At 51.6% G+C, this 19,767-nt stretch overlaps 3 protein-coding genes across 10 annotated transcripts in view; 2 read left to right on the top strand and 1 right to left on the bottom strand.

The window, feature by feature from the left end:
• The window catches only part of Nbeal2 (neurobeachin like 2), a 31,814-nt gene extending 24,086 nt beyond the window's left edge, over positions 1–7,728 (top strand). For all 4 annotated transcript variants that reach the window (XM_038322418.2, XM_038322416.2, XM_038322419.2 and 1 more), the window contains 24 exons: positions 21–374; positions 460–609; positions 742–899; positions 1,243–1,367; positions 1,449–1,584; positions 2,048–2,208; positions 2,309–2,625; positions 2,728–2,823; positions 3,162–3,286; positions 3,373–3,513; positions 3,641–3,771; positions 3,858–3,967; positions 4,060–4,177; positions 4,275–4,372; positions 4,620–4,736; positions 5,202–5,291; positions 5,374–5,483; positions 5,655–5,827; positions 5,928–6,022; positions 6,222–6,338; positions 6,433–6,591; positions 6,672–6,820; positions 7,102–7,237; positions 7,329–7,728. In XM_038322418.2, coding sequence (XP_038178346.1) covers positions 21–374; positions 460–609; positions 742–899; positions 1,243–1,367; positions 1,449–1,584; positions 2,048–2,208; positions 2,309–2,625; positions 2,728–2,823; positions 3,162–3,286; positions 3,373–3,513; positions 3,641–3,771; positions 3,858–3,967; positions 4,060–4,177; positions 4,275–4,372; positions 4,620–4,736; positions 5,202–5,291; positions 5,374–5,483; positions 5,655–5,827; positions 5,928–6,022; positions 6,222–6,338; positions 6,433–6,591; positions 6,672–6,820; positions 7,102–7,237; positions 7,329–7,430 — 3,468 coding nt within the window. In that variant the 3' untranslated portion in view covers positions 7,431–7,728. The remainder of the gene's footprint in view (positions 1–20; positions 375–459; positions 610–741; positions 900–1,242; positions 1,368–1,448; positions 1,585–2,047; positions 2,209–2,308; positions 2,626–2,727; positions 2,824–3,161; positions 3,287–3,372; positions 3,514–3,640; positions 3,772–3,857; positions 3,968–4,059; positions 4,178–4,274; positions 4,373–4,619; positions 4,737–5,201; positions 5,292–5,373; positions 5,484–5,654; positions 5,828–5,927; positions 6,023–6,221; positions 6,339–6,432; positions 6,592–6,671; positions 6,821–7,101; positions 7,238–7,328) is intronic.
• A 367-nt stretch (positions 7,729–8,095) lies between these two features.
• LOC119810311 (death domain-containing membrane protein NRADD) lies at positions 8,096–11,527 on the top strand. 2 transcript variants are annotated; one of them, XM_038323731.1, is made up of 5 exons: positions 8,096–8,206; positions 9,231–9,378; positions 10,503–10,692; positions 10,781–10,923; positions 11,007–11,527. In XM_038323731.1, exons 2-5 carry the CDS (start codon positions 9,336–9,338, stop codon positions 11,321–11,323), a joined length of 693 nt encoding a protein of 230 aa, XP_038179659.1. In that variant the 5' UTR covers positions 8,096–8,206; positions 9,231–9,335; the 3' UTR covers positions 11,324–11,527. The 2 variants fall into 2 exon arrangements, with proteins under 2 accessions (XP_038179659.1, XP_038179660.1); XM_038323732.1 differs by having other exon boundaries at positions 8,159–9,378.
• Positions 11,528–14,080: 2,553 nt separating this feature from the next.
• The window catches only part of Setd2 (SET domain containing 2, histone lysine methyltransferase), a 91,597-nt gene continuing 85,910 nt past the window's right edge, over positions 14,081–19,767 (bottom strand). For 2 of the 4 annotated variants that reach the window (XM_038321593.2, XM_038321595.2), the window contains 3 exons: positions 17,750–17,830; positions 15,186–15,287; positions 14,081–14,880 (listed from right to left, as the gene is read on the bottom strand). In XM_038321593.2, the coding sequence (XP_038177521.1) occupies positions 14,719–14,880; positions 15,186–15,287; positions 17,750–17,830 (345 nt within the window). In that variant the 3' untranslated portion in view covers positions 14,081–14,718. Of the gene's footprint in view, positions 14,881–15,185; positions 15,288–16,008; positions 17,654–17,700; positions 17,831–19,767 lie in introns of those variants that run through there. The other 2 variants (XR_005284604.2, XM_038321594.2) reach the window with 2 other exon arrangements.

The raw sequence follows: 19,767 nt of genomic DNA, 5'->3' as shown, positions 1-19,767 counted from the left end.
TCATTCCCTTGCACCTACAGCTGCATGCCCAGGCCTATGTGAAGCTGCATACACTACTGCAGACTGCAGTGCCAGCCCGCCGTGAAGAGGCATGCTATGTCCTCTCCAAGCTGGAGGCCGCACTCAGCCGGGCACTGAACACCTCCTCCTCTGAGCCCGAGCATGCACAGCCTCCATCTTCAGCTGTGGCAGCCTCTGAGCGCTGTTCGTGGTTGGTGCCACTGGTCCGCACACTGCTGGACCGTGCTTACGGGCCTCTGGGACTGCAGTGGGGGCTGCCCTCCTTACCACCCACCAATGGAAGTCCCACCTTCTTTGAGGACTTCCAGGCTTTCTGTGCCACACCTGAATGGCGCCACTTCATCGACAAGCAGGTGCCTAAAGGAGGTGGGGATCAAGGAAGAGAAATAGGGGCTCGGGCACACTTCAAGCTCTGGCCTCTCGCCATTAATCCTCCAGGTACAGCCCACCATGTCAAAGTTTGAAATGGACACATATGCTAAGAGCCATGACCTCATGTCCGGCTTCTGGAATGCCTGCTATGACATGCTTATGAGCAGTGGGCAGCGGCAGCGGCGGGAACACATTCAGAGTCGAAGGGCCTTCCAGGTGTGCAGCCCAGAACAGGGGACAGTGTGCAACCTCACCTACATGCCTGGGAGACAGCTAATAGGGCAGCTGGGTAGCGACTGAGTTGGAGAAACAGCAGCCAGTGGGATTGACCTGTTCTTCCCAACACAGGTGCTGGTCCTGGAACCTGCCCAGCGCAGGGCTCGCCTGGAGGGGCTGCGCTATGCAGCGGTGCTGAAGCAGCAGGCGGCACAGCACTCAACTGCTCTGCTGCACTGGGGGGCACTGTGGCGTCAGCTTTCCAGCCCCTGTGGGGCCTGGGCACTAAGGTGGGCTGGGCTTCTAGGGGGAGGAGCTGGGCTTGGGGCAAAGGGAACATTTAAGAGTGCCAGACTACCTTTGGCTCTCTGTTCAAGGTCTTAAATAGAATAATGCAACATGAATAACAACAGCAGTCTTAGCCAAGGGTATGGGTTTCGGGGGGGTGAGGGGGAATGTTGGCAGAAGCACCACCTTAATCCCAGCACTCTGGAGGCAGAGTTCAAGGACAGCCTGGTCTACAGACCTACGTTTTAGGACAGCCAAAGCTACCCAGAGAAACCCTACAGTCTTAAAGTGGGGGCCCTGTAACCTTTTGCTAAGCCTTGACAATTCGTGGTGATATATCTGCAGGGTCCCTCCGCCTCCCCACTGGAAGCTGTCTAATGCAGAGACATACTCACGAATGCGACTAAAATTGGTACCCAATCATCACTTTGACCCTCACTTAGAAGCCAGTGCCCTGCGAGACAATTTAGGTGAGTGTGTTGTGCTTGGTCCACCTAGCTGGTATTTCCCATCATGCCTTGCTCTAAATAAGTACGATTGGTCTCACGCAGGTGAAGCTCCCATGACACCCACTGAAGAGGCCTCACTGCCCCTGGCAGTGACCAAAGAGGCCAAAATCAGCACCCCTCCAGAGGAGCTGCTCGAAGACCAATTGGGGGAGGATGAACTGGCTGTGCCGGAGAGCCTGTGAGTGGGTGGACCGGGGCTGGTCCGGGATGTATGCCTTCCGTGGGACTGAGTCCGAGCCTTTGTCTTTTGCTGACTAACCGAGTCTTTAAGTCGGGCTCTTTAACCCCAAATCTGGAAGTTTTTTAAAAAGATGAGTGGTTGGGTGGTCTTTCTTTAGTAGGGCAGGTGGTTGGGTGTTCTTCAGTAGCTAAGCGCCTTTCAGCAAGGCTGAGAAAAACCTGAACGATGTGGGGACCAGGGCAGGGGTGTGAGGAAAAGCAGGACAGCAGGAGGGGTGACCTCATGAGCAGCCAGAGGGACTTTTAAGTTCAACGAGGGCACAGGGTTAGTGAGCACTAGGCCCTGGGCAACTCCTCTCCATCAGGGAGGTGTGAACACAGGACTTCATGACTCGCTGGCCCTTGGAGCTTGCCAGGAAGGGATGTCAGCATCACTAGCTGAACTGTTTGCTGACCCTCAGGATGGAGGCAGTGGAGCTGGATAAGCAGCATGAGAAGTTGCTCCTCTCAGCTGAGTGCCAGCTCGTCACAGTGGTGGCCGTGGTCCCTGGACTGTTAGAAGTCACCACGCAGCACGTGTATTTCTACGATGGCAGCACAGAACGTGTGGAAACTGAGGAAGGTGTGTTCTGGTGGAGCTAGTTGAGGGGATGGTAGAGAAGAGCCAAGGTCTGGACCAGGTAGGAGCCAGTGACTCCTTATATCTACTGTTGGTCCTGTAGGCATCGGCCATGACTTTCGGCGCCCCTTGTCCCAGCTGCGTGAGGTCCACCTGCGGCGGTTCAACCTGAGGCGTTCGGCGCTGGAACTCTTCTTCATTGATCAATCCAACTACTTCCTCAACTTCCCATGCAAGGTGTCTGGGTCCTCAGCTTCATCTCCTTGCCAGGCTCCTAGGCCCCAACCCTATCCCATCTCACCCCACACCCAGGTACGGAACCAGGTGTATTCATGGCTCCTGCGCTTACGGCCACACACCCAAGACTACCTAAGCAGCCGTTCCCCCCAGGAGATGCTCCGTGCCTCAGGACTCACTCAGGTAAGAGTCCTGGGTGTGTTCGTGTGGAATGTGAGGTGGGGACTCTGTAAGCAGGGGTCCCGGACAGAAGCACTGCTCATCCTTTGCTGCCCTGCCCTCCAGAAATGGGTACAGCGAGAGATATCCAACTTTGAATACTTGATGCAACTCAACACAATCGCAGGACGCACCTATAATGACCTGTCTCAGTACCCTGTGGTGAGGACCCCACTCTATACATATCCTGCCCCCCCCAGCCGCATCTGTCAGTGCCAGCTAATGGGAGAGGCTGTAAGCAGGGTCCCTGAATAGCTCACCTACGACTAAGATCTGGCCTCTGTTCCCCGCCACTGCCTCACTCCTCTACCCTCTTTTCTTGCTGCTGGGCCCTGGTCTCCCCGGAAGGAATGTCTGTTGTAGACCATCTGCTCCTGCAGCCCTTCCGAGTGGTATTGTGAGCAGGCTCTATCCGTCTTCCTGAGTGCTGAGGGCAGGGCTGTGTGGGCTCACAAGCCGTCTGGCTCCTCATGCACTCTCTTCCCTGGGTGGGCGGCCAGTTCCCCTGGGTCTTGCAGGACTACGTGTCCCCAGTCTTGGACCTCAGCAACCCAGCTGTCTTCCGGGACCTGTCCAAACCCATCGGTGTGGTGAACCCCAAGCATGCCCAGCTCGTGAGGGAGAAGTGAGCATGTGGACAGGGCAGGGCTCAGCGGGCTGGGGATGGGTGGTTGAAGGGCTTCTGCTGACTTCTGTTGTCTGTGGCTTCAGATACGAGAGCTTTGAGGACCCAGCAGGTACAATCGACAAGTTCCACTACGGTACCCACTATTCCAATGCAGCAGGTGTGATGCACTACCTCATCCGCGTGGAGCCCTTCACCTCCCTGCACGTCCAGCTCCAGAGTGGCCGGTGCGCCCAGGGATGACGGGAGGTCGGGGAGGAGGGAGGCTGTCTTCCCAGCAGCCTCTTGTGTTGCCTCAGGTTTTCCACATCCCTCTGCATCCACCATCTGACGCTGGCCGTGTCCCTCTGCCAGGTTCGACTGCTCTGACCGGCAGTTCCACTCGGTGGCGGCAGCTTGGCAGGCGCGCCTGGAGAGCCCCGCGGACGTGAAGGAGCTCATCCCAGAGTTCTTCTACTTTCCTGACTTCTTGGAGAACCAGAATGGTAGCATGCACGGCGCCGGCTGTGGGGGTGCCCCGATAGGGGTGGCCAGGGATACATGGGACACTGCTAATCTTCTCCTCTGCTAGGTTTTGATCTGGGCTGTCTCCAGTTGACCAATGAGAAAGTGGATGATGTGGTGCTGCCCCCATGGGCCAGCAGTCCAGAGGATTTCATCCAGCAGCATCGCCGGGCTCTGGTGAGGAGGTGACCGCACACGGCCAGCCAGCCGAGTAGAGAGTTGTGGTAGGGTTCACACTCCCAGGTCTAACTGCCGCGTCCCACCCTCAGGAGTCGGAGTATGTGTCCACCCACCTGCATGAGTGGATCGACCTCATCTTCGGCTATAAGCAGCGGGGTCCAGCAGCTGAGGAGGCCCTCAATGTCTTCTATTACTGTACCTATGAAGGTAGGCAGTGTGCCCCATGTAAGCCGGGCCAGGGAACAGATGAAGTTGCAATGCAGAGAACATTGAAGGAGTTCTGACTGCTTTGTCGCCTTCTCAGGGGCTGTAGACCTGGACCATGTGACAGACGAACGGGAACGGAAGGCTCTGGAAGGCATCATCAGCAACTTTGGGCAGACTCCCTGTCAGCTGCTAAAGGTAGGAGCTGCATGGAATACAGCCGTCAATAACACTTGGTGGTGGTGCCCACCTTTAATCCCAGCACTCAGGAGACAGAGGCAGGTGGATCTCTGCGAGGTCGAGGCCAATCTGGTCTAAAAAGAGAGTTTCAGGACAGCCAATTTATTCTGGTTACACGGAGAAATCCCATCTCAGAGAAACAAAAAGTAAAACAAAACGAAAGAACTCTCAGTCGCGCTGACCGTGCTGACCGTCTCCTCTACAGGAGCCACACCCACCACGGCTCTCCGCTGAGGAAGCCGCCAGTCGCCTCGCACGTCCGGACGCTAACTCACCTAGTGTCTTCCAGAACCTGTACCAGCTCAAGGCCTTTTTTGCTGAGGTGAAAATAGGGCAGGAACTTTGCTCCTTCAGGGAGATGGATTTAACTGCGCTGTCCCTTCCTTCAGGGGCCAGATGGGCATGCGGAACGAAGGGATTGGTTTGAAGGCATCTTGGAGACATGAGGGTAGGAGGAAGGGAGGCTTTCTTGAGGGGGCCAGCACAAGTTGTGACTTCCTGACAATCCCCGAGACGCTGAGTGGGGTGAGGATGGACCCCTTCCTGCATCTTCACGGAGGCTCCCCTCTCCCTACGGAGTATGGGATGAGAGGATTAGGGCTGAGATCAAGCTTGATCCTGGGGTCTTCTGCCTCTTTCTGTGATGCCCTCTTACATGCCCACTGCTGTCACGTGTACTTCTAGGACTCATCCTCTCCGTCTGTGCCCCTGGGGGTCGGGGGCAAGGAAAAGAGGGTGCCCATTGGGAAGACTGTCTAGCTGAGGCTTCCTCCACATCTCTCCACAGGTTGTCAGTGAAGGGGTACCTGTAGTGTTAGCTCTGGTACCCCACCGGCAGTCCCACTCCTTCATCACCCAGGGATCCTCAGACCTGTTGGTAAGTGTGCTGGGCCGCGTTCCCTTTAGCTCGTCCCTCCTGCCTTTGCCCCTAAGCCACCTTAGCGCACTCCTACCAACAGGTGACTGTGAGTGCCAACGGGCTGCTAGGCACTCACAGCTGGTTGCCCTATGACCGAAACATCAATAACTACTTCACCTTCAGCAAAGATCCCAGCATGGGGAACCCCAAGTAAGACAGAGCTGTGGGTAGGGGCGGGCTATAGATGCCCTCTGCCTTGAGCCACCTCCCTACTAAACAGAATGCAGGCCAACTGCAGGGGAGAGATCTGGCCAGGTTTCCTGTTAGCCTAGATCTCTTCCCTGTGGCCCAGCCTCACCTGCCATCTTTCCCCTGGCTTAGGATGCAAAAACTACTGAGTGGGCCGTGGGTGCCAGGCAGTGGCATTAGTGGGCAAGCACTGGCAGTGGCCCCCGACGGAAAGCTGCTCTTCAGTGGTGGCCACTGGGATGGCAGCCTGCGTGTAACTGGACTACCCCGTGGCAAACTGTTGAACCAGCTAAGCCGACACCTTGGTATGAGCTGCCCTGGTGCCAGGGAGAATGACGGACAGGCAGTTCTGAACCGGGCCCAGGAGATACAGTAGCCCTGTTGCGTCCTCTCCTTCCTATGCAGATGTAGTGACCTGCCTTGCACTGGACACCTGTGGCATCTACCTCATCTCAGGCTCCCGGGACACCACGTGCATGGTGTGGCGTCTTCTGCAGCAGGTGTGTATGGTGGGCAGACCTGGGAGGTCACTGTGGCCCCGAAGTCCATCTACCCCTCAGGCAGCTGTCAGAGCTGCTCCCCTGTCCTTCCTTTACCCTCACTACTGTGAGCAAATCTGGGGCTCGGCCGCCCCCCAGCCCTCTAGCTTGAATAAGGTCTTACTTGCCTGAATCTTAAGCTAGCCCTGGCTTCCCACAGGGTGGTTTGTCGGTAGGGCTGGCACCAAAACCTGTGCAGGTTTTATATGGTCATGAGGCCGCAGTGAGCTGTGTGGCCATCAGCACTGAACTTGACATGGCTGTGTCTGGATCCGAGGTGAGTGGACACGTGCCCTGGGGAGGCTGTTTGCTGAGGCGCTGGCCCTAGAGCCTCCAGTTCTCTGCTCAGCACCCTAATCTGCCTTCTGTAGGATGGAACTGTGATCATCCACACTGTGCGCCGAGGTCAGTTTGTGGCAGCATTGAGGCCTCCAGGCGCCACACTGCCTGGACCTATTTCACATCTGGCCCTGGGGTCTGAAGGCCAGATTGTGGTACAGAGTTCTGCTTGTGAACGCCCCGGGGCCCAGGTATGGGGACAGGGTACCCAACAAAGACATCGGGGCAACTGGAATGGTGGGGCGGTTGTTGATGTTTTCCTTCCTTCCAGGTCACCTACTCCTTGCACCTGTACTCAGTGAATGGGAGGTTGCGGGCTTCATTGCCCCTGCCAGAGCAGCCTACGGCCCTGACAGTGGCAGGAGACTTTGTTCTGCTGGGCACCATCCAGTGCTCTCTGCACATCTTCCATCTGAACAAGTGAGCCCCACTTTTAGTTCACGGCCCCTCTAGGTGGTGGTTGTTGGCACCGGGTAATAGGGAGCACATGCTATCCCGCAGCACGTTCTTCTAGGTGTGTTACCCATGGGGATTCTCGCCCTGGGCCTCCCTCGGCCATGCACTTGTAGGAGTCTTATGAATCAGGGATTCAGTTTAGCCAGCCTTAAAATGAGGACAACGTGGATACACGGGATAATGAAGACATCTGTGCTGAAGGCCTTGCAGCTGTGACATAACGGATATCCACTTCCCTGTGCTAGACTGCAGCCTGCTGTGTCTCCCCTGCCCATGAAAGTGCCAGTGCGCAGTGTGTCCGTGACCAAGGAGCATAGCCACGTGCTGGTGGGCCTGGAGGATGGCAAGCTGATCGTTGTGGGCGCCGGGCAGCCTTCTGAGGTGAGGACAAGAGCAGCCGGGCCGGGCATCGAATCAAATCGGGTAGGGGGCAGCCGCCCAGGCTCACTGCAGCCCATCCTCCTCTCGCCAGGTGCGCAGCAGCCAGTTTGCGCGGAAGCTGTGGCGCTCCTCGCGGCGTATCTCCCAGGTGTCCTCTGGGGAGACCGAGTACAAGCCTGGCGAGACTCGCTGAACGAGCACGATGCCCTGCCCACGAGACTGCTGCCCCAGGGGGTGGGCGGGGCCCACTCTCCAGCTCAGGGATTGGTAGATGGCATCACCAGGAAGTCCCGCCCCTCGCCGGCTGAGGGGAGACCTAGCGCCGGCCTCAGGCCGTAGCTGCATATTTTGCACAATCTGGGGTGGGGTGGGGGTGGAGTTACTACTTTCAAACCTCACGTTTCAGTGAAGCACAAAGACCACCAGTGGCCTTAATCCTAAAGGTGCCCCTCTCTGCCCAACCTCAGCAATAAACTTGGCCTAGTTTTGTAGCCGCTTGGTTTCTTGAGTATACATGTGCTCGCCTTCTCGGCCTTCGGTGGCCACCAATCTTAGTCACCGTCACCCGGCCCGGCCTGGCATGCCATTCTTCCTGGGCAGGCTGGCCTCCGTGTAGCCAGCCAAGCCACCTCCGTCCTTGCCAGCCGTTTCCTAGCTCCTGGATCTCTGCTCTCGTCGCCCATCGCGTGGCTTTTGCATGCCATTCGCTGCAACCAGGCGGGCCGCAGCTTGTGTGCGCTCCGAGAGCTTCGACGTGCGCCAGCGTGGGGCGGGGGCGAGGCCGCGCCCTCGAGCTCAGTCCCGCCTCTTCATTGTCCTGCTCCCCTCTCCACCGCCCCCCCCCCCTTTGGCCCGCCCTAGCCTTGGCTCACTCTTTCTTGGGCAAACCGGAATCTGCCCTCTCCAGGGATTCCCGCCGTCTTCCTGGCTGAGTAGATCCTGGCACCCTCGGAGGGGTGGCCGCCGAAGGTCAGGAGGGGTGGGAGTGACGAGCCGGCTTCTTGCTAGGTGGAAGGGGTCAGAATTTCCTATCTCCCACCTCGGAGTGCCCTGAACCTACGGGTACCAGCGTCTGTGTTGGGGTGTGTATAGGCCTGCGGGGACTGTTGAATTGTTTCTTCGCATTTTGGGCTTGGTGATGGGTGGGGAGGCCAGGAGAAGTTCCAGAAGCTCAGGATGGGTGGGGTAGATTCCAAGGCCTGTGAGCTGCTACTAGTTTACGGGCCCACCCACCAACTAGGACACTGGAAGCCCCCACTCCTAGTGTGGTCAGTGGCACAAAGGTACAGAGTCTGTAAGGGACAACCCACCTCCGAGGCTTACAGGCTACCGCAGTGGATTGCTGGCACGCCATGGGTAGACTCGTTGGTTATGCAGCAGTTACTGTTGGAGACCTGGGGGGGGGGGGGCTTTCTGAGTCTCTTCCTCTTCAGGAGAAATCTCTCCTCCTTCCAAAGCTGGAGCCTCAGGCTTCAGGAAGTAGGTCTAGGTAGGTTTAGTACCGTAGGGTCCAGATGGGCCCTTAGACTGAGTGGCCGTCTTCCATTTCAGGAATTCAGAGAAGTCTGAATTCCCAAATAAGAAAAAGACTAGCCTTAGGTCCCCTGGCTCAGCCTGCCCTGTGACCTTGCTGAGCCCATTAAGGTAGCCTTTCACTTAGCGCCTGGTCAGTACAGGAGCCCTCCTGTCTTGGGACTTTGGTTTTTGCAGAGTGTATGAGTGAGCCTGCTTCACTGGTCTCTAGGGACGCTTCAGCCTGAGCGAGGCTCCCAGTGCAGCCTCACTCTTCGCAGCCCTGGGGTCAGCCGGGTCTTAGAGATATGGTGATTTCTGTCCTGGGAGCTGTTGGGGCCAGCTCAGTCACCTCCACCTGCTTGACACGGGGAAACTGTTCCAGCCCTGCCGTGAATCAGGATGGAGTGAGCTAGTAATGGGGACAGGCCGCCCCAGAGACTTCTGGCCGCAGAGCTTAGGATCTCCTATCCCCGTGCAGAATTCCTGCTTGTCTCAGAAAAGCTGTTTTTCACTCCGCCAGCTCAGTGCTGTGTATGTGTGACTTCACCAAGCAGCAGCACAGCCGGCCGTGCCTGGGAGAGCCATGCTTTACAACGTCAGCCACAGCAAAGGTGTGATCTACGCAGGTATGCATCCTTTGACCCAGACCCTAGAGAGCAGCAGAGTGGATTATGTGCAAGTCCCTCCACAGGCTCCATGGTCCCCGACAAGAGCACCAGTATTTACTTCCAGTTGAGTTTTATTTTTATGGTTTTGTGAAAACAACACACATCAGTGTCTCAGAGTCCACGCTGGGAGCCATGTAAACAGGTGGTGTAATCAGAGCATGGAGAGGATGAAGGAAGGCTTCCAGAGTAGATTCTTGTCGTGTTTTCGGGAGAAGTCATAATAGCAGGAACAGAAGTCTGGATGCCTCCGGGAGATGGCAAGGCACACCCACATCGTCCATAGTGGCAAGCAAAGGGCCAGCCAATTTTTAAAAAATATTTATTTATTTATTATGTATACAATATTCTGTCTTGTGTGTCTGCCTGCAGGCCAGAAGAGGGCATCAGATCTCATTTCAGATGGTTGTGAGCCACCATGTGGTTGCTGGAAATTGAACTCAGGACCTTTGGAAGAGCAGGCAATGCTCTTAACCGCTGAGCCATCTCTCCAGCCCGGGCCAGCCAATTTTTAAAAATTAAGATTATTACCGGGCAGTGGTGGCGCACACCTTTAATCCCAGCACTCGGGAGGCAGAGGCAGGCGGATCTCTGTGAGTTCGAGGCCAGCCTGGTCTACAGAACGGTTCCAGGACAGGTCTCCAAAGTTACAGAGAAACATTGTCTCAAAAAACAACAACAAAAACAAAAAACCCCCAAAAATTATGTGTTCCTCTATGCGCAGAGGCCATAAGGCATCAGATTCCCTGGAGCTCGACTTCCAGGCAGTTGAGCCGCCATCAAATATGCTGGGAACAGAACTCTGGTCTTGGAATAGAACAAGCACTGTTAGCCACTTAGCAAGCATGTGGGGGGTCAGGGAACTTGTGAATCCTGGGGGATCGACTCATGCTGTTTTGCTTGGTGGCATGTGTCTATCTGCTGAGCCATTCTTGCCAGTTCAGGGAGGGCCGGCCAACTCTGGATGCCATGCTGAGTCCTTGACTACACGGTGACTCTATTGGTTTTGGAACGTTCTACCAAGATGGTCTAGGTGAGGCTGCTGTGGCTCCCTGTCTTGACCACTTCTGTCTTTTTCTTCGCAGATGCAACCCTGAAGGGGCAGGATGGGGACAGGGAAAGAGCGTGGGTAGGAGTCGAAGGAGCCCTGGCTCCCAATACCTCCTCCCTATTTCCCCCTGAGCCTCCAGGGGCCTCAAGCAACATCATTCCTGTCTACTGTGCTCTCCTAGCTACTGTGGTCCTTGGTCTGCTGGCCTATGTGGCCTTCAAATGGTAGGTGTTCCGGGTAGTACCCTGTGGCGTCCCTCCACGCCTGGACTGCCAGCCAGCTCCTTGTCTTAGTGCCCTCTGCCCTCTACAGTTGGCGCTCACATAGACAAAGACAGCAGTTGGCCAAAGCTCGGACTGTAGAGCTAGGGGACCCTGACAGGGACCAGCGACATGATGACACCACTGTCTTTGTGGACTCTCCTCACTGTCTGGAGCCCTGTATCCCCAGCCAAGGTGAGCGCCATTTCTCAGTCGGTAGTCCTTTGTATTTAACTAACTCTACCCACCACCAACGAACCTTCTGTCTCCCACCCCAGGACCACATCCTGACCTCGGTTGCCAACTTTACCTGCATATTCCGCAGCAGCAGCAGCAGGAGGTCGAGCGACTCTTGATGTTGGGTGAACCTGCTAAAGGCTGGCAGGGGCTGGCAGGCCACCTGGGCTACCAAGCTGAGGCTGTAGAAGCCATGGCCTGTGGCCAGTCACCAGCCTATACCCTGCTAAGGGACTGGGCTGCCCAAGAAGGCAGCAGAGCCACCCTCAGAATGCTAGAAGATGCCCTGGTTACCATAGGCCGAGAAGATGTGGTCCAGGTTTTGGTCTCACCGGCTGAGGGCTGCTCTGTGGTTTGAGTAACAGTCCCCAGGGCTGCCTACACTGGCCCTACTACCATTCTCAGTGCCTCGGGTTCCCTTCATAGACTTCCTAGTACTGGCTTTAGAAGTTCTGTAGAACACAGAAGATCCAGCCACTTCATGTCCCTTCCCCCTCCTCTCCAAGACAGGAAGCAGAATATGGGGGGATGGGTAAGAGTAGAGCATGGCTCTACCCACAGATCCCCCATTCTGCCTCCCTTTATGTAGCTCCAGCTACTTTTTCTATTTTTTTTTTTTAAATCACATATTAAAGGCAACTTTGACTTGTATTCTCGTCTGTTTGGTTCCTTGGGCCTATAAGACAGTTGAGTAGCTGTGAAATAGCGGCCCAAAAAAGGACTTGGGGAGATCCGTAGGTATGAAGGCCCCTCTCCAAGCAGCAGCTGGGAAGACAGGCACTTCTGTTCATGGGCTATGAAGGCAAACTGGAGTTCACCTTCCTGCCCTTCAGTGTTTGGATCATATTAGGAAGCCATGCTTCCTCCTGAACTCTCTTTGCTTAACTGGAGCCATGTTTAGTAAGTCCCCTATCCCCAAGGTTCCCATGGAGCATCCCAGGACCCCTTGTGTGACCTGTGCTGAGACAGGCGAGAGGCAAAATAGTTGTAAGCTAGGTGCTGAGGAAACACTTTTAACACTGGGACTCTGGGCTGAGGATAGGGCTCAGCTCAGTGGGAGAGCACTTGTCTGGCACACATGAGGCCCCAGGTTCAATCTCTGGAGCTACAAAAAGCAAAAGCCAGACTGCCACCCAGACAAAGGAATTCCAAACCGGATTCCCCAGCTGCTAGTGTGGTTGAACACAGTAGGCAGGCAGGCTGTTCCAGACAGGGCAGCTGAGCCAAACCACCTGTCCTTCCATGCACAAGCCCATCCTGAAGTGGCAACAGGCAGCTTCCAAAGAGCTGCTCTGTGCATGACAGGACCAGTGCACATAAGAAGATGGCTCTAGGTTCATCTAGACTCACTGAGAGGACCTGAGGTCCAGTCAGAGTGAAGTGGAGCCCAAAGTTGACCGACTCCCTCACTGTGCAGATGCTCCTGGCATTGGCTACTTTGTAAAGATGAAGTTTAACATGAGCTGTTTCTACTGTTGCTCCTCAGAAAGTTACCAGAGCTGCTAACAGCCTGTCTTTGTTACAGTAATGTCAGCCAGGCATGGTAGCTCTCATCGGAATTCCCGTGCTCAGGAGACTGAGGTAAGGCCACCAATGGTTATATGCCATTGAGTATACCTCAAAAAAAAAAAAAAAAAAAAAAGGGTGGGGTGGGGTGTTACCTTCATCCTAAGAAGACCCTAAAGCTAATCCCCAAGGATGAAGAGAAAAGCCAGAAAAGTTCAGACTAGGACTCAGGGACCATTACACTCCACCTAGCAGGGCCACCAAAAGCTGAGCATGAACAGACAGGCACACTTCTTTAGCCCAACCTAGGTCATTTGAGCATGAGGGAGTAATGGGGGAAGATGAAGACTGTTGGGGTTAAAAAACTTGTTACAAATTTCTAAAACTTTATAGCTAGCCACTACTGTGATAGAAGGCTGTCTCAATTTCCTTGAAAAATGTGAATGCTTCAAGGTAGCAAGCAGACCCACTAGGAAATGTTGAGGGTTGAGTGAATTAGGCTCCACCTAATGTGCTTTAAAGTTATGAAGGCTACAGTTTTGTGGGGAAAGACTAGATCATTAGCCTTGATATCCAGGGTTTACACTCATGGACCCATGACCAAGTAGCTTTGTGTAGTAGTGGCATAGTATTAGGTACGGAAGCAATCCATAGTTATCAGAGATGGGCGCCAATGGGCTATAGGTAAGAACTATGCCATTTTATTTAAGGTCCTTGAGTATCCTCATGTTCATAGTCAATTCCCCAGAGGTAGTGAGGGAAGACTTGCTATACAGTATGTAGGACCATACAGTAAGGATGTCTGTACCCTACTACAGGACTGTAAATAAGTTAGTGATGCTTACTTTGCTTTATTCTCATCAACAGTGCCATTCTGTAAGAGTTATAAGGGTTAGATGAATATTCCCTAATCTCTCAAACGCTTAGCACAGGCAGCAGATGCTCTAATTCCCGCAGGCCTCAGCCTAGCCTTGTTTTCCTCTTCCTCCAAGAGTGCAGAATCAGATAGGCCCCAATCTAATACGAACCTCCTCCCTGCCCAGAAAACTCACCAAGGACAGACCACTGCTGAGCTGCATCTAGAATACATGCTCACTATCATAGCCAACATCCAGAACCTTCTACTGCTGCCCGCTGCTGCCTTCCCTCGAGTGTCCAGGCACAGTGTCAGGTAATGAAGTAGGAAGCCAGGACCCAAACCGTGGGCTAGGAGAAATGAAAGTCTGAAGGCAAAAAGGTCCAGTAACACTCTCTGGCCAGGAGGTACCAATGAAAAGACACTTAGCTTTTTTCTTGATTGACCCACTAACCAAAATAAAACCCAATGGCAATGAGGTCTTAGGTCATGCGTCCTTTGCTCTGGAATGACTGTAAATTGCCTCAACTGAGCTCAGTCTCAAGACCTGAAAGCTAAAATTATCAGCCTCATGCAAACGTCTGCCCGACACACAGTAGGACCTATAGGCACAAAACTTGTAATAAAATACATTAGCTAGCAATGATTCATCTTGGACTCCACACACCAGTGGCTGCGACATCCTTTTTATCTCCAGTAACATCAACACGAACAAACTTAATAATTAAGTTTTAGGGAACACGCATTGCCAAGTTCTTTAATTGATTTTATTTTTTACATAAAAAGTTCAGTAGAAATTGGATAAAGTAAAGTGATCTTAAGCAGTAAATCAATCTTATCAACATAGCACAGGGCTGGCCAAAACCACAAGGCAGCCTGCTTTGGAATATTTACATGATAACAAATTAAACCTTGCAGGAAAATTTATACTGTCCTTACAAAGTGTTCTCATGATTCTAGCACATAGAGGCTAATGGCAAACAAAAACTGAACAAAACCCAGGAAAAACAAAACAAATTATTTTCAATATATTCACATATACATTAAAATATAATACAGATCATCAGGGTAAAGGGGCTTGGGGGAGGGTGCGCATGGGTCTGTGCGCTGACAGCACCGCCAAGGGGGAAGACCCAGATTTGAGAATGGGGTCGGGTGTGGCCAAGGTCTTCCCTAGGCTACTGCCTCCAACGGCCTGTAGCTGTTACATCCCAACAGCTCACAAGAGGGATCATTTGTAGCTCATTTTTGTAGCTTACAGTCGACACCTGCAAAGTCTGAACTGCTCAGGATGATGGGTCATCACACCAGTAGTGCAGGCCTGGCCGTGGGTGGGGCAGAAGCCACAGGACTCATCCTTCTAGTCACACGTCTCACTCTGGCCCTGCAAGTCACTCTAATTCAGTGTCCTCTTTAGGTTTGTAAACAGCCCCAAACTTCTGCATGTACTTCTTAATGTACTCCTTGGTTTTGTGTTTCACATTCTCATTGCACTCCAGGTCCTCGGGGTTCTTACAGTACTTCAGCTCCTTATTCATGACTCCGTGAGTCAGCTGTCCAAGGCACAGGAAGAAACCACAGACACCATCAGAATGGAAAATGATTTCACAGGGAGGACAGGCTTCAAATGAAATCAAAGGGTGGCCGGGGCAAGCTGGGACAGGGACAGAGGGGGCGAACCCAGCATTCAAAATCTCTTAGAGGCCTACTTTCCCACCTCTGAACCTTGCCTCATATTCCTGGGCCCCAAGCCTTGGCATCTGGCACATAAAAGCACCCTTTTTTGATGAAGGAGAGTATCTTAGAACATATATGACTTGCTAAGAACACCAAAAGACAGACCAGAAGCAGGCTGTACCTTTCGAGCGAGGTGTTTAAAATCTTCAGTTGTGGTGATTCTGCCCACCTTGCAGTCAGGTTTGCGGTAAGGATTCAGGCACTGGACAATGAACTGAGACATCTACAGACAGAAGTAGGAGACACATTGCTCAGCTGTGCTGAGGAGGTCATTAGAAAAGGCAGCAAAGCCGGGCGGTGGTGGCGCACGCCTTTAATCCCAGCACTTGGGAGGCAGAGGCAGGCGGATCTCTGTGAGTTCGAGGCCAGCCTGGTCTACAAGAGCTAGGTCCAGGACAGGCTCTAAAAAAGCTGCAGAGAAACCCTGTCTCGAAAAACCAAAAAAAAAAAAAAAAAAAAAAAAAAAAAAAAAAAAAAAAAAAAAAAAAAAAAAAAAAAAAAAAAAAAAAAAAGAAAAGAAAAGAAAAGAAAAGGCAGCAAAAAGCACAGCTGCCAGTCCCTGTTTCCTCCCTCAGGTGCTGATCTAGCCAACAGAATGCTAGAAGTCAGTGAGATAGATGTAAGAAAGTAATCCCGACCCAGTCCTAAGAGAAAAAGTCTCCTTAGCCAGACCAACCAAACCTCACTTAAGAGAGGCTGCAGGTGCTGGGTGGTGGCGGCGCACGCCTTTAATCCCAGCACTTGGGAGGCAGAGGCAAGCAGATCTCTGTGAGTTCAAGGCCAGCCTAGTTTACAAGAGCTAGTTACAGGACAGGCTCCAAAGCTACAGAGAAACCCTGTAACAAAAAACCAAAACCAAAACAAAAGAGAGAGGCAGGCTGCAGGCACCAGCAACAAGGTTCTGGAAGTAGCCTCTGGTTTCACACAACTAAAAATCAAATGTCATTGTGTTAAGAGGTTGGGACTTCTAAGAGGTAATTAGGCCATGAGGGTTTCTCTGTCATAAACAGCTTCTCCTGTCTGGGCTATAGCTCAATTGGAGAGGGCTTGTCTAACACTGTGGACTCCTATGAAGTGTTAGTTCAGTTTCTTGGTTGTCTGGATCCTGGAGCCAAGGCAGGGCAGAGTAGCAGACTTGAGTTACCAGAGGGCATTGCAACACCAGGACTGCAGGTAGGCTTGTTGCCTGTAAAGGTTACTTCAAGTTTCTAAGTATTACACATTAATCCACAGATCACAACCACCAAAAGCACATGGAAACATGAGTGAAGGATGACACAGGGCAGGGCTCTTCAATCACCATCTCCAATGTTGTCTTCTGGGCTGTTTCTGTAAGGCCTATCCTACCAAACAGCTCTTCAAAGAGTCCCCAGATCAGGACTTACGGTATAGGGTCACGGGAGAAAGGGAAGAAAAGGGGCCACCTTCAAGGAAGTAACCTGAACAGGCCTCTCCATCCCCAAAACTCTGTGACCCATAAAATATTCAAGGAATGAGGCTGGATCATAGATTGGGTTGGTTGAGCTGAAAAACCAACACCATACATGGACAGTGAGGAACCATTCTGTCTGCACAGTTTTTTGGTTTTAGCTGTCACAACTGGCTGGATAAACCTTTTACTCACAGGGTTTTCTGTGGTTGCCTGACCTCCATATTTTCCCCCTTCAACCCACTCTACACTTAGTCAAGGCTTTGATTATTCTCAACTTAGCACCAGCGATTCCATAAACCCACAGACACAAAGCCACTACATGAAAGGGCACAATACTGTCCAGCCTTATTTCCAACATCCCTCACATGACCAGTGCTCAAGACTGAGGGGCTACTTATGACTTCCTGAAGAGGTGACACTCTTTCTTTCTGTATATTCTCATGCCACCTTCACCTTCCCTTCTGATCCATTTGGCCAGTTTCTACCCTAAATTCAAGAGCCTCTCTTAACACGCTAAGTATCAGCCTCTGTCGTGACACAGTCTTCTTCCAGATGCCACTCCTTACAGCTCTGTGACTAACACACTATGAACCTTCAATGAATGGAATCTGGAGTTGATAATCTAGGCTGCTAAGATGGCTTACTGAGTCAAGGCACATGTCACTAAGATGGGTCTGAGTTTGATTGCCAGGACCCAAATGTTGTTTTCTGACCTCCACACGTCATGGCACCCCTCTCTCAACAAATAAACAAACGTGCAGTGGAGACATATTGTCAAGATGGAGCAAGACGCTATCAGGAAACAGCAAAGAAAGAGAACTACAATTTGATCAGAGGATCCGGAGGTTCTCTGATCTTTAAAGCTTATTATAAGAACAATAGTCCCAATTTTGCAGATCAAGGGCTGCTGTAACAGATACCAAAGTGTTTACCTAGTTGTAAAGGGACATACCAACGTATCACCCATCAGTAAGGAAGCCCCCGACACTACAGTAAGTCTAATACTACAGACAGCTCTCCACTGTCTGAGATGCTACAGAAGGCCAACAGTGAAATGGCAAACATGTTGGCAGATGGACTCCTTTTGCTCCAGTAAGAGCCAGTTATGGGATTCTTGATGGGTAAAGCAGCAATCTGGGGCAAAAGATACAAGCTAAACTATCTTTAGGCAAGACAGATATACAACTTAGGCAAGACACAACGGGCTCAAGTAAAGTCCAAGGACTACGCAGTCCACATCTTCCAAACCTTACCTCTTTTCTGAATACTTCCTTGCTTTTCTTTGCCAGCTCACTGGAAGTGTCTGCTTCTGCTGTCTTGGGCTTTTTTGATGTCTAGAAAAGAGAAACAGGATAGTGCTAACATGAGATGCCAGTCTGGTGATGCCCTATTGTTCCAGAACTCTTACCTGACTAAAGGACAGGGCCTGGAGGCTCCCTGACTAATAATTTAAAATTTAGTAACCTGACTCTGGTCTCCTTATGAGCCTAATTCCAAGCCCTGTATCTTAAGTCACAGCTACATCTTGGCTGTAGCTAAACATTTTGAGTTGTTCTTTAGGCATTCTCCTTCTGTGGAGGATGTGTTGTATCTGCACTCAAATAACGGACCTAGGCTCTGACATGTTAGCATTCCAGAACTAAGTTAAGAGTTCTGTTCTGAGCTGGGCAGTGGTGGCGTACGCCTTTAATCCCAGCACTCAGGAGGCAGAGGCAGGCGGATCTCTGTGAATTTGAGGCCAGGCTGGTCTACAAGAGCTAGTTCCAGGACAGGCTCCAAAGCTAGAGAAACCTTGTCTCAAAAAAAAAAAAAAAACAAAAAAAAAAAAAAAAACCAAAAAAAAAAAAAAAAAAAAAAAAAAAAAAAAAAAAAAAAAAAAAAAAAAAAAACCCCCCCCCCCCAAAAAAAAGTAAAAGGAAAAAAGAGCTCTTTTCTGAAGATCTTTGTACTTAGCTCCTTTCCTCCCTAAGTGGGGCTGCCTAGACTAAAGAGGACCGTCTCAATTCGAGAAACTCCTCGAATGCCGATGTATCTAGTTCAGGAGAGTAAAGACTGGGGAATTATGGAGTACACCTGTTATCCCAGTACTTTAAAGTGGAGGCACAAAGATCAAGAGTTTAAAGTCAACCTTTAAAAACAAACACAGCCAACCTAAGCTACACGAGACCCTGTCTCAAAGAAGCCCCAAACAAAAAAAACAAAGGAGTTATAGTATTGGTGGACATGAGATTGAGTAGATACTAAAATCACTATCTTTTTTTTCCAAAATGACAAGATGATGGTAAATCCAGAAATACAACTTTCTAGCATTGCCAGAGGAGGAACTACCAATTTCCCCTACCCAGGCAACACCATGAGGTGATGAACCATCAGTCTGACATATGAGCCATGTTCACACAGCTAGAAAATCCTTCCCATGGAAAGAATAATTATCATCACTCCACTTGGAATGCTAATTTTCATGCTTTAGGAATCTCAGCTGATGCAACAGGTTTAATTAAAGAAAGATCGATTCACATGTGTATGAGTGTATGTATATAATACATGCATGCCTGGTGTCTCCTGGAACTGGAGATATCCTGGAGTCATATGTGAGTGCTCTGCCAAGAGCCAACAAGTATTCTCACCATTCAGCCACCCACCTCTCTAGCACCTCCCTCCCTTTGGAACTTACTCTGTAGACGAGGCTGGCTTCAAACCCACAGAGATTTGCCTGCTTCTGCCTTCCGAGTGAAGTATGAAAGGAGTGTACTACCACCACCTGGCCTTTTTTTTTCTTAACCCCTAGTTTTATTATCTTTCATTGTGTTTATTCATGTGTGTCTCTGTGTAGATATGTATACATGAGTGTGGGTGCCTAGAGGCAGGAGCTGCAGTTACAGGGTTGTGATCTTCACAAGAAAGGTGTGTGCTCCTGACTGCTGAGCTTCTCTCTGGCCTGTCCATGCTTTTTCACTGGGGGCTGAGAGCAATGTCATTTCTGACACCGAACCTATGCTCTAGGTCTTTCTTCTCCATTTCCACAGACAGTACGAAGACTCTGGTGCTGAAGAAGCTGTGCAAGTCCCTCTACTTGCTTCGGAGAAAGGTAGCTTTTGGGTTATCCCAAGCCTTGTTTGAAAGGCATTACATGGCCAGGTGTGGTGCCAACACACCTTCAATCCCAGCACTCAGGAGGCAGGATCATCTCTGAGGCCAGCCTGGTCTATAAGTGTGAGTTCCAGGACAGCCAGGGCTACATAGAGAAACCCTGTCTCGGAAAACCAAAACA

Source organism: Arvicola amphibius, chromosome 3 (genome assembly GCF_903992535.2).
Source record: "Arvicola amphibius chromosome 3, mArvAmp1.2, whole genome shotgun sequence".
Taxonomy (NCBI): Eukaryota; Metazoa; Chordata; class Mammalia; order Rodentia; family Cricetidae; genus Arvicola; species Arvicola amphibius.
This window is presented reverse-complemented; position numbering and strand designations above follow the sequence as displayed.

Bases quoted from the DNA above. Each gene is read 5' to 3' on its own strand.
- LOC119810311 (XM_038323731.1), top strand. From the start codon at position 9,336: ATGCTTTACAACGTCAGCCACAGCAAAGGTGTGATCTACGCAG. The intron at 10,693-10,780 runs GTAGGTGTTCCG...TGCCCTCTACAG, and splicing joins GCCTATGTGGCCTTCAAATG to TTGGCGCTCACATAGACAAA. The intron at 10,924-11,006 runs GTGAGCGCCATT...CTCCCACCCCAG, and splicing joins GCCCTGTATCCCCAGCCAAG to GACCACATCCTGACCTCGGT.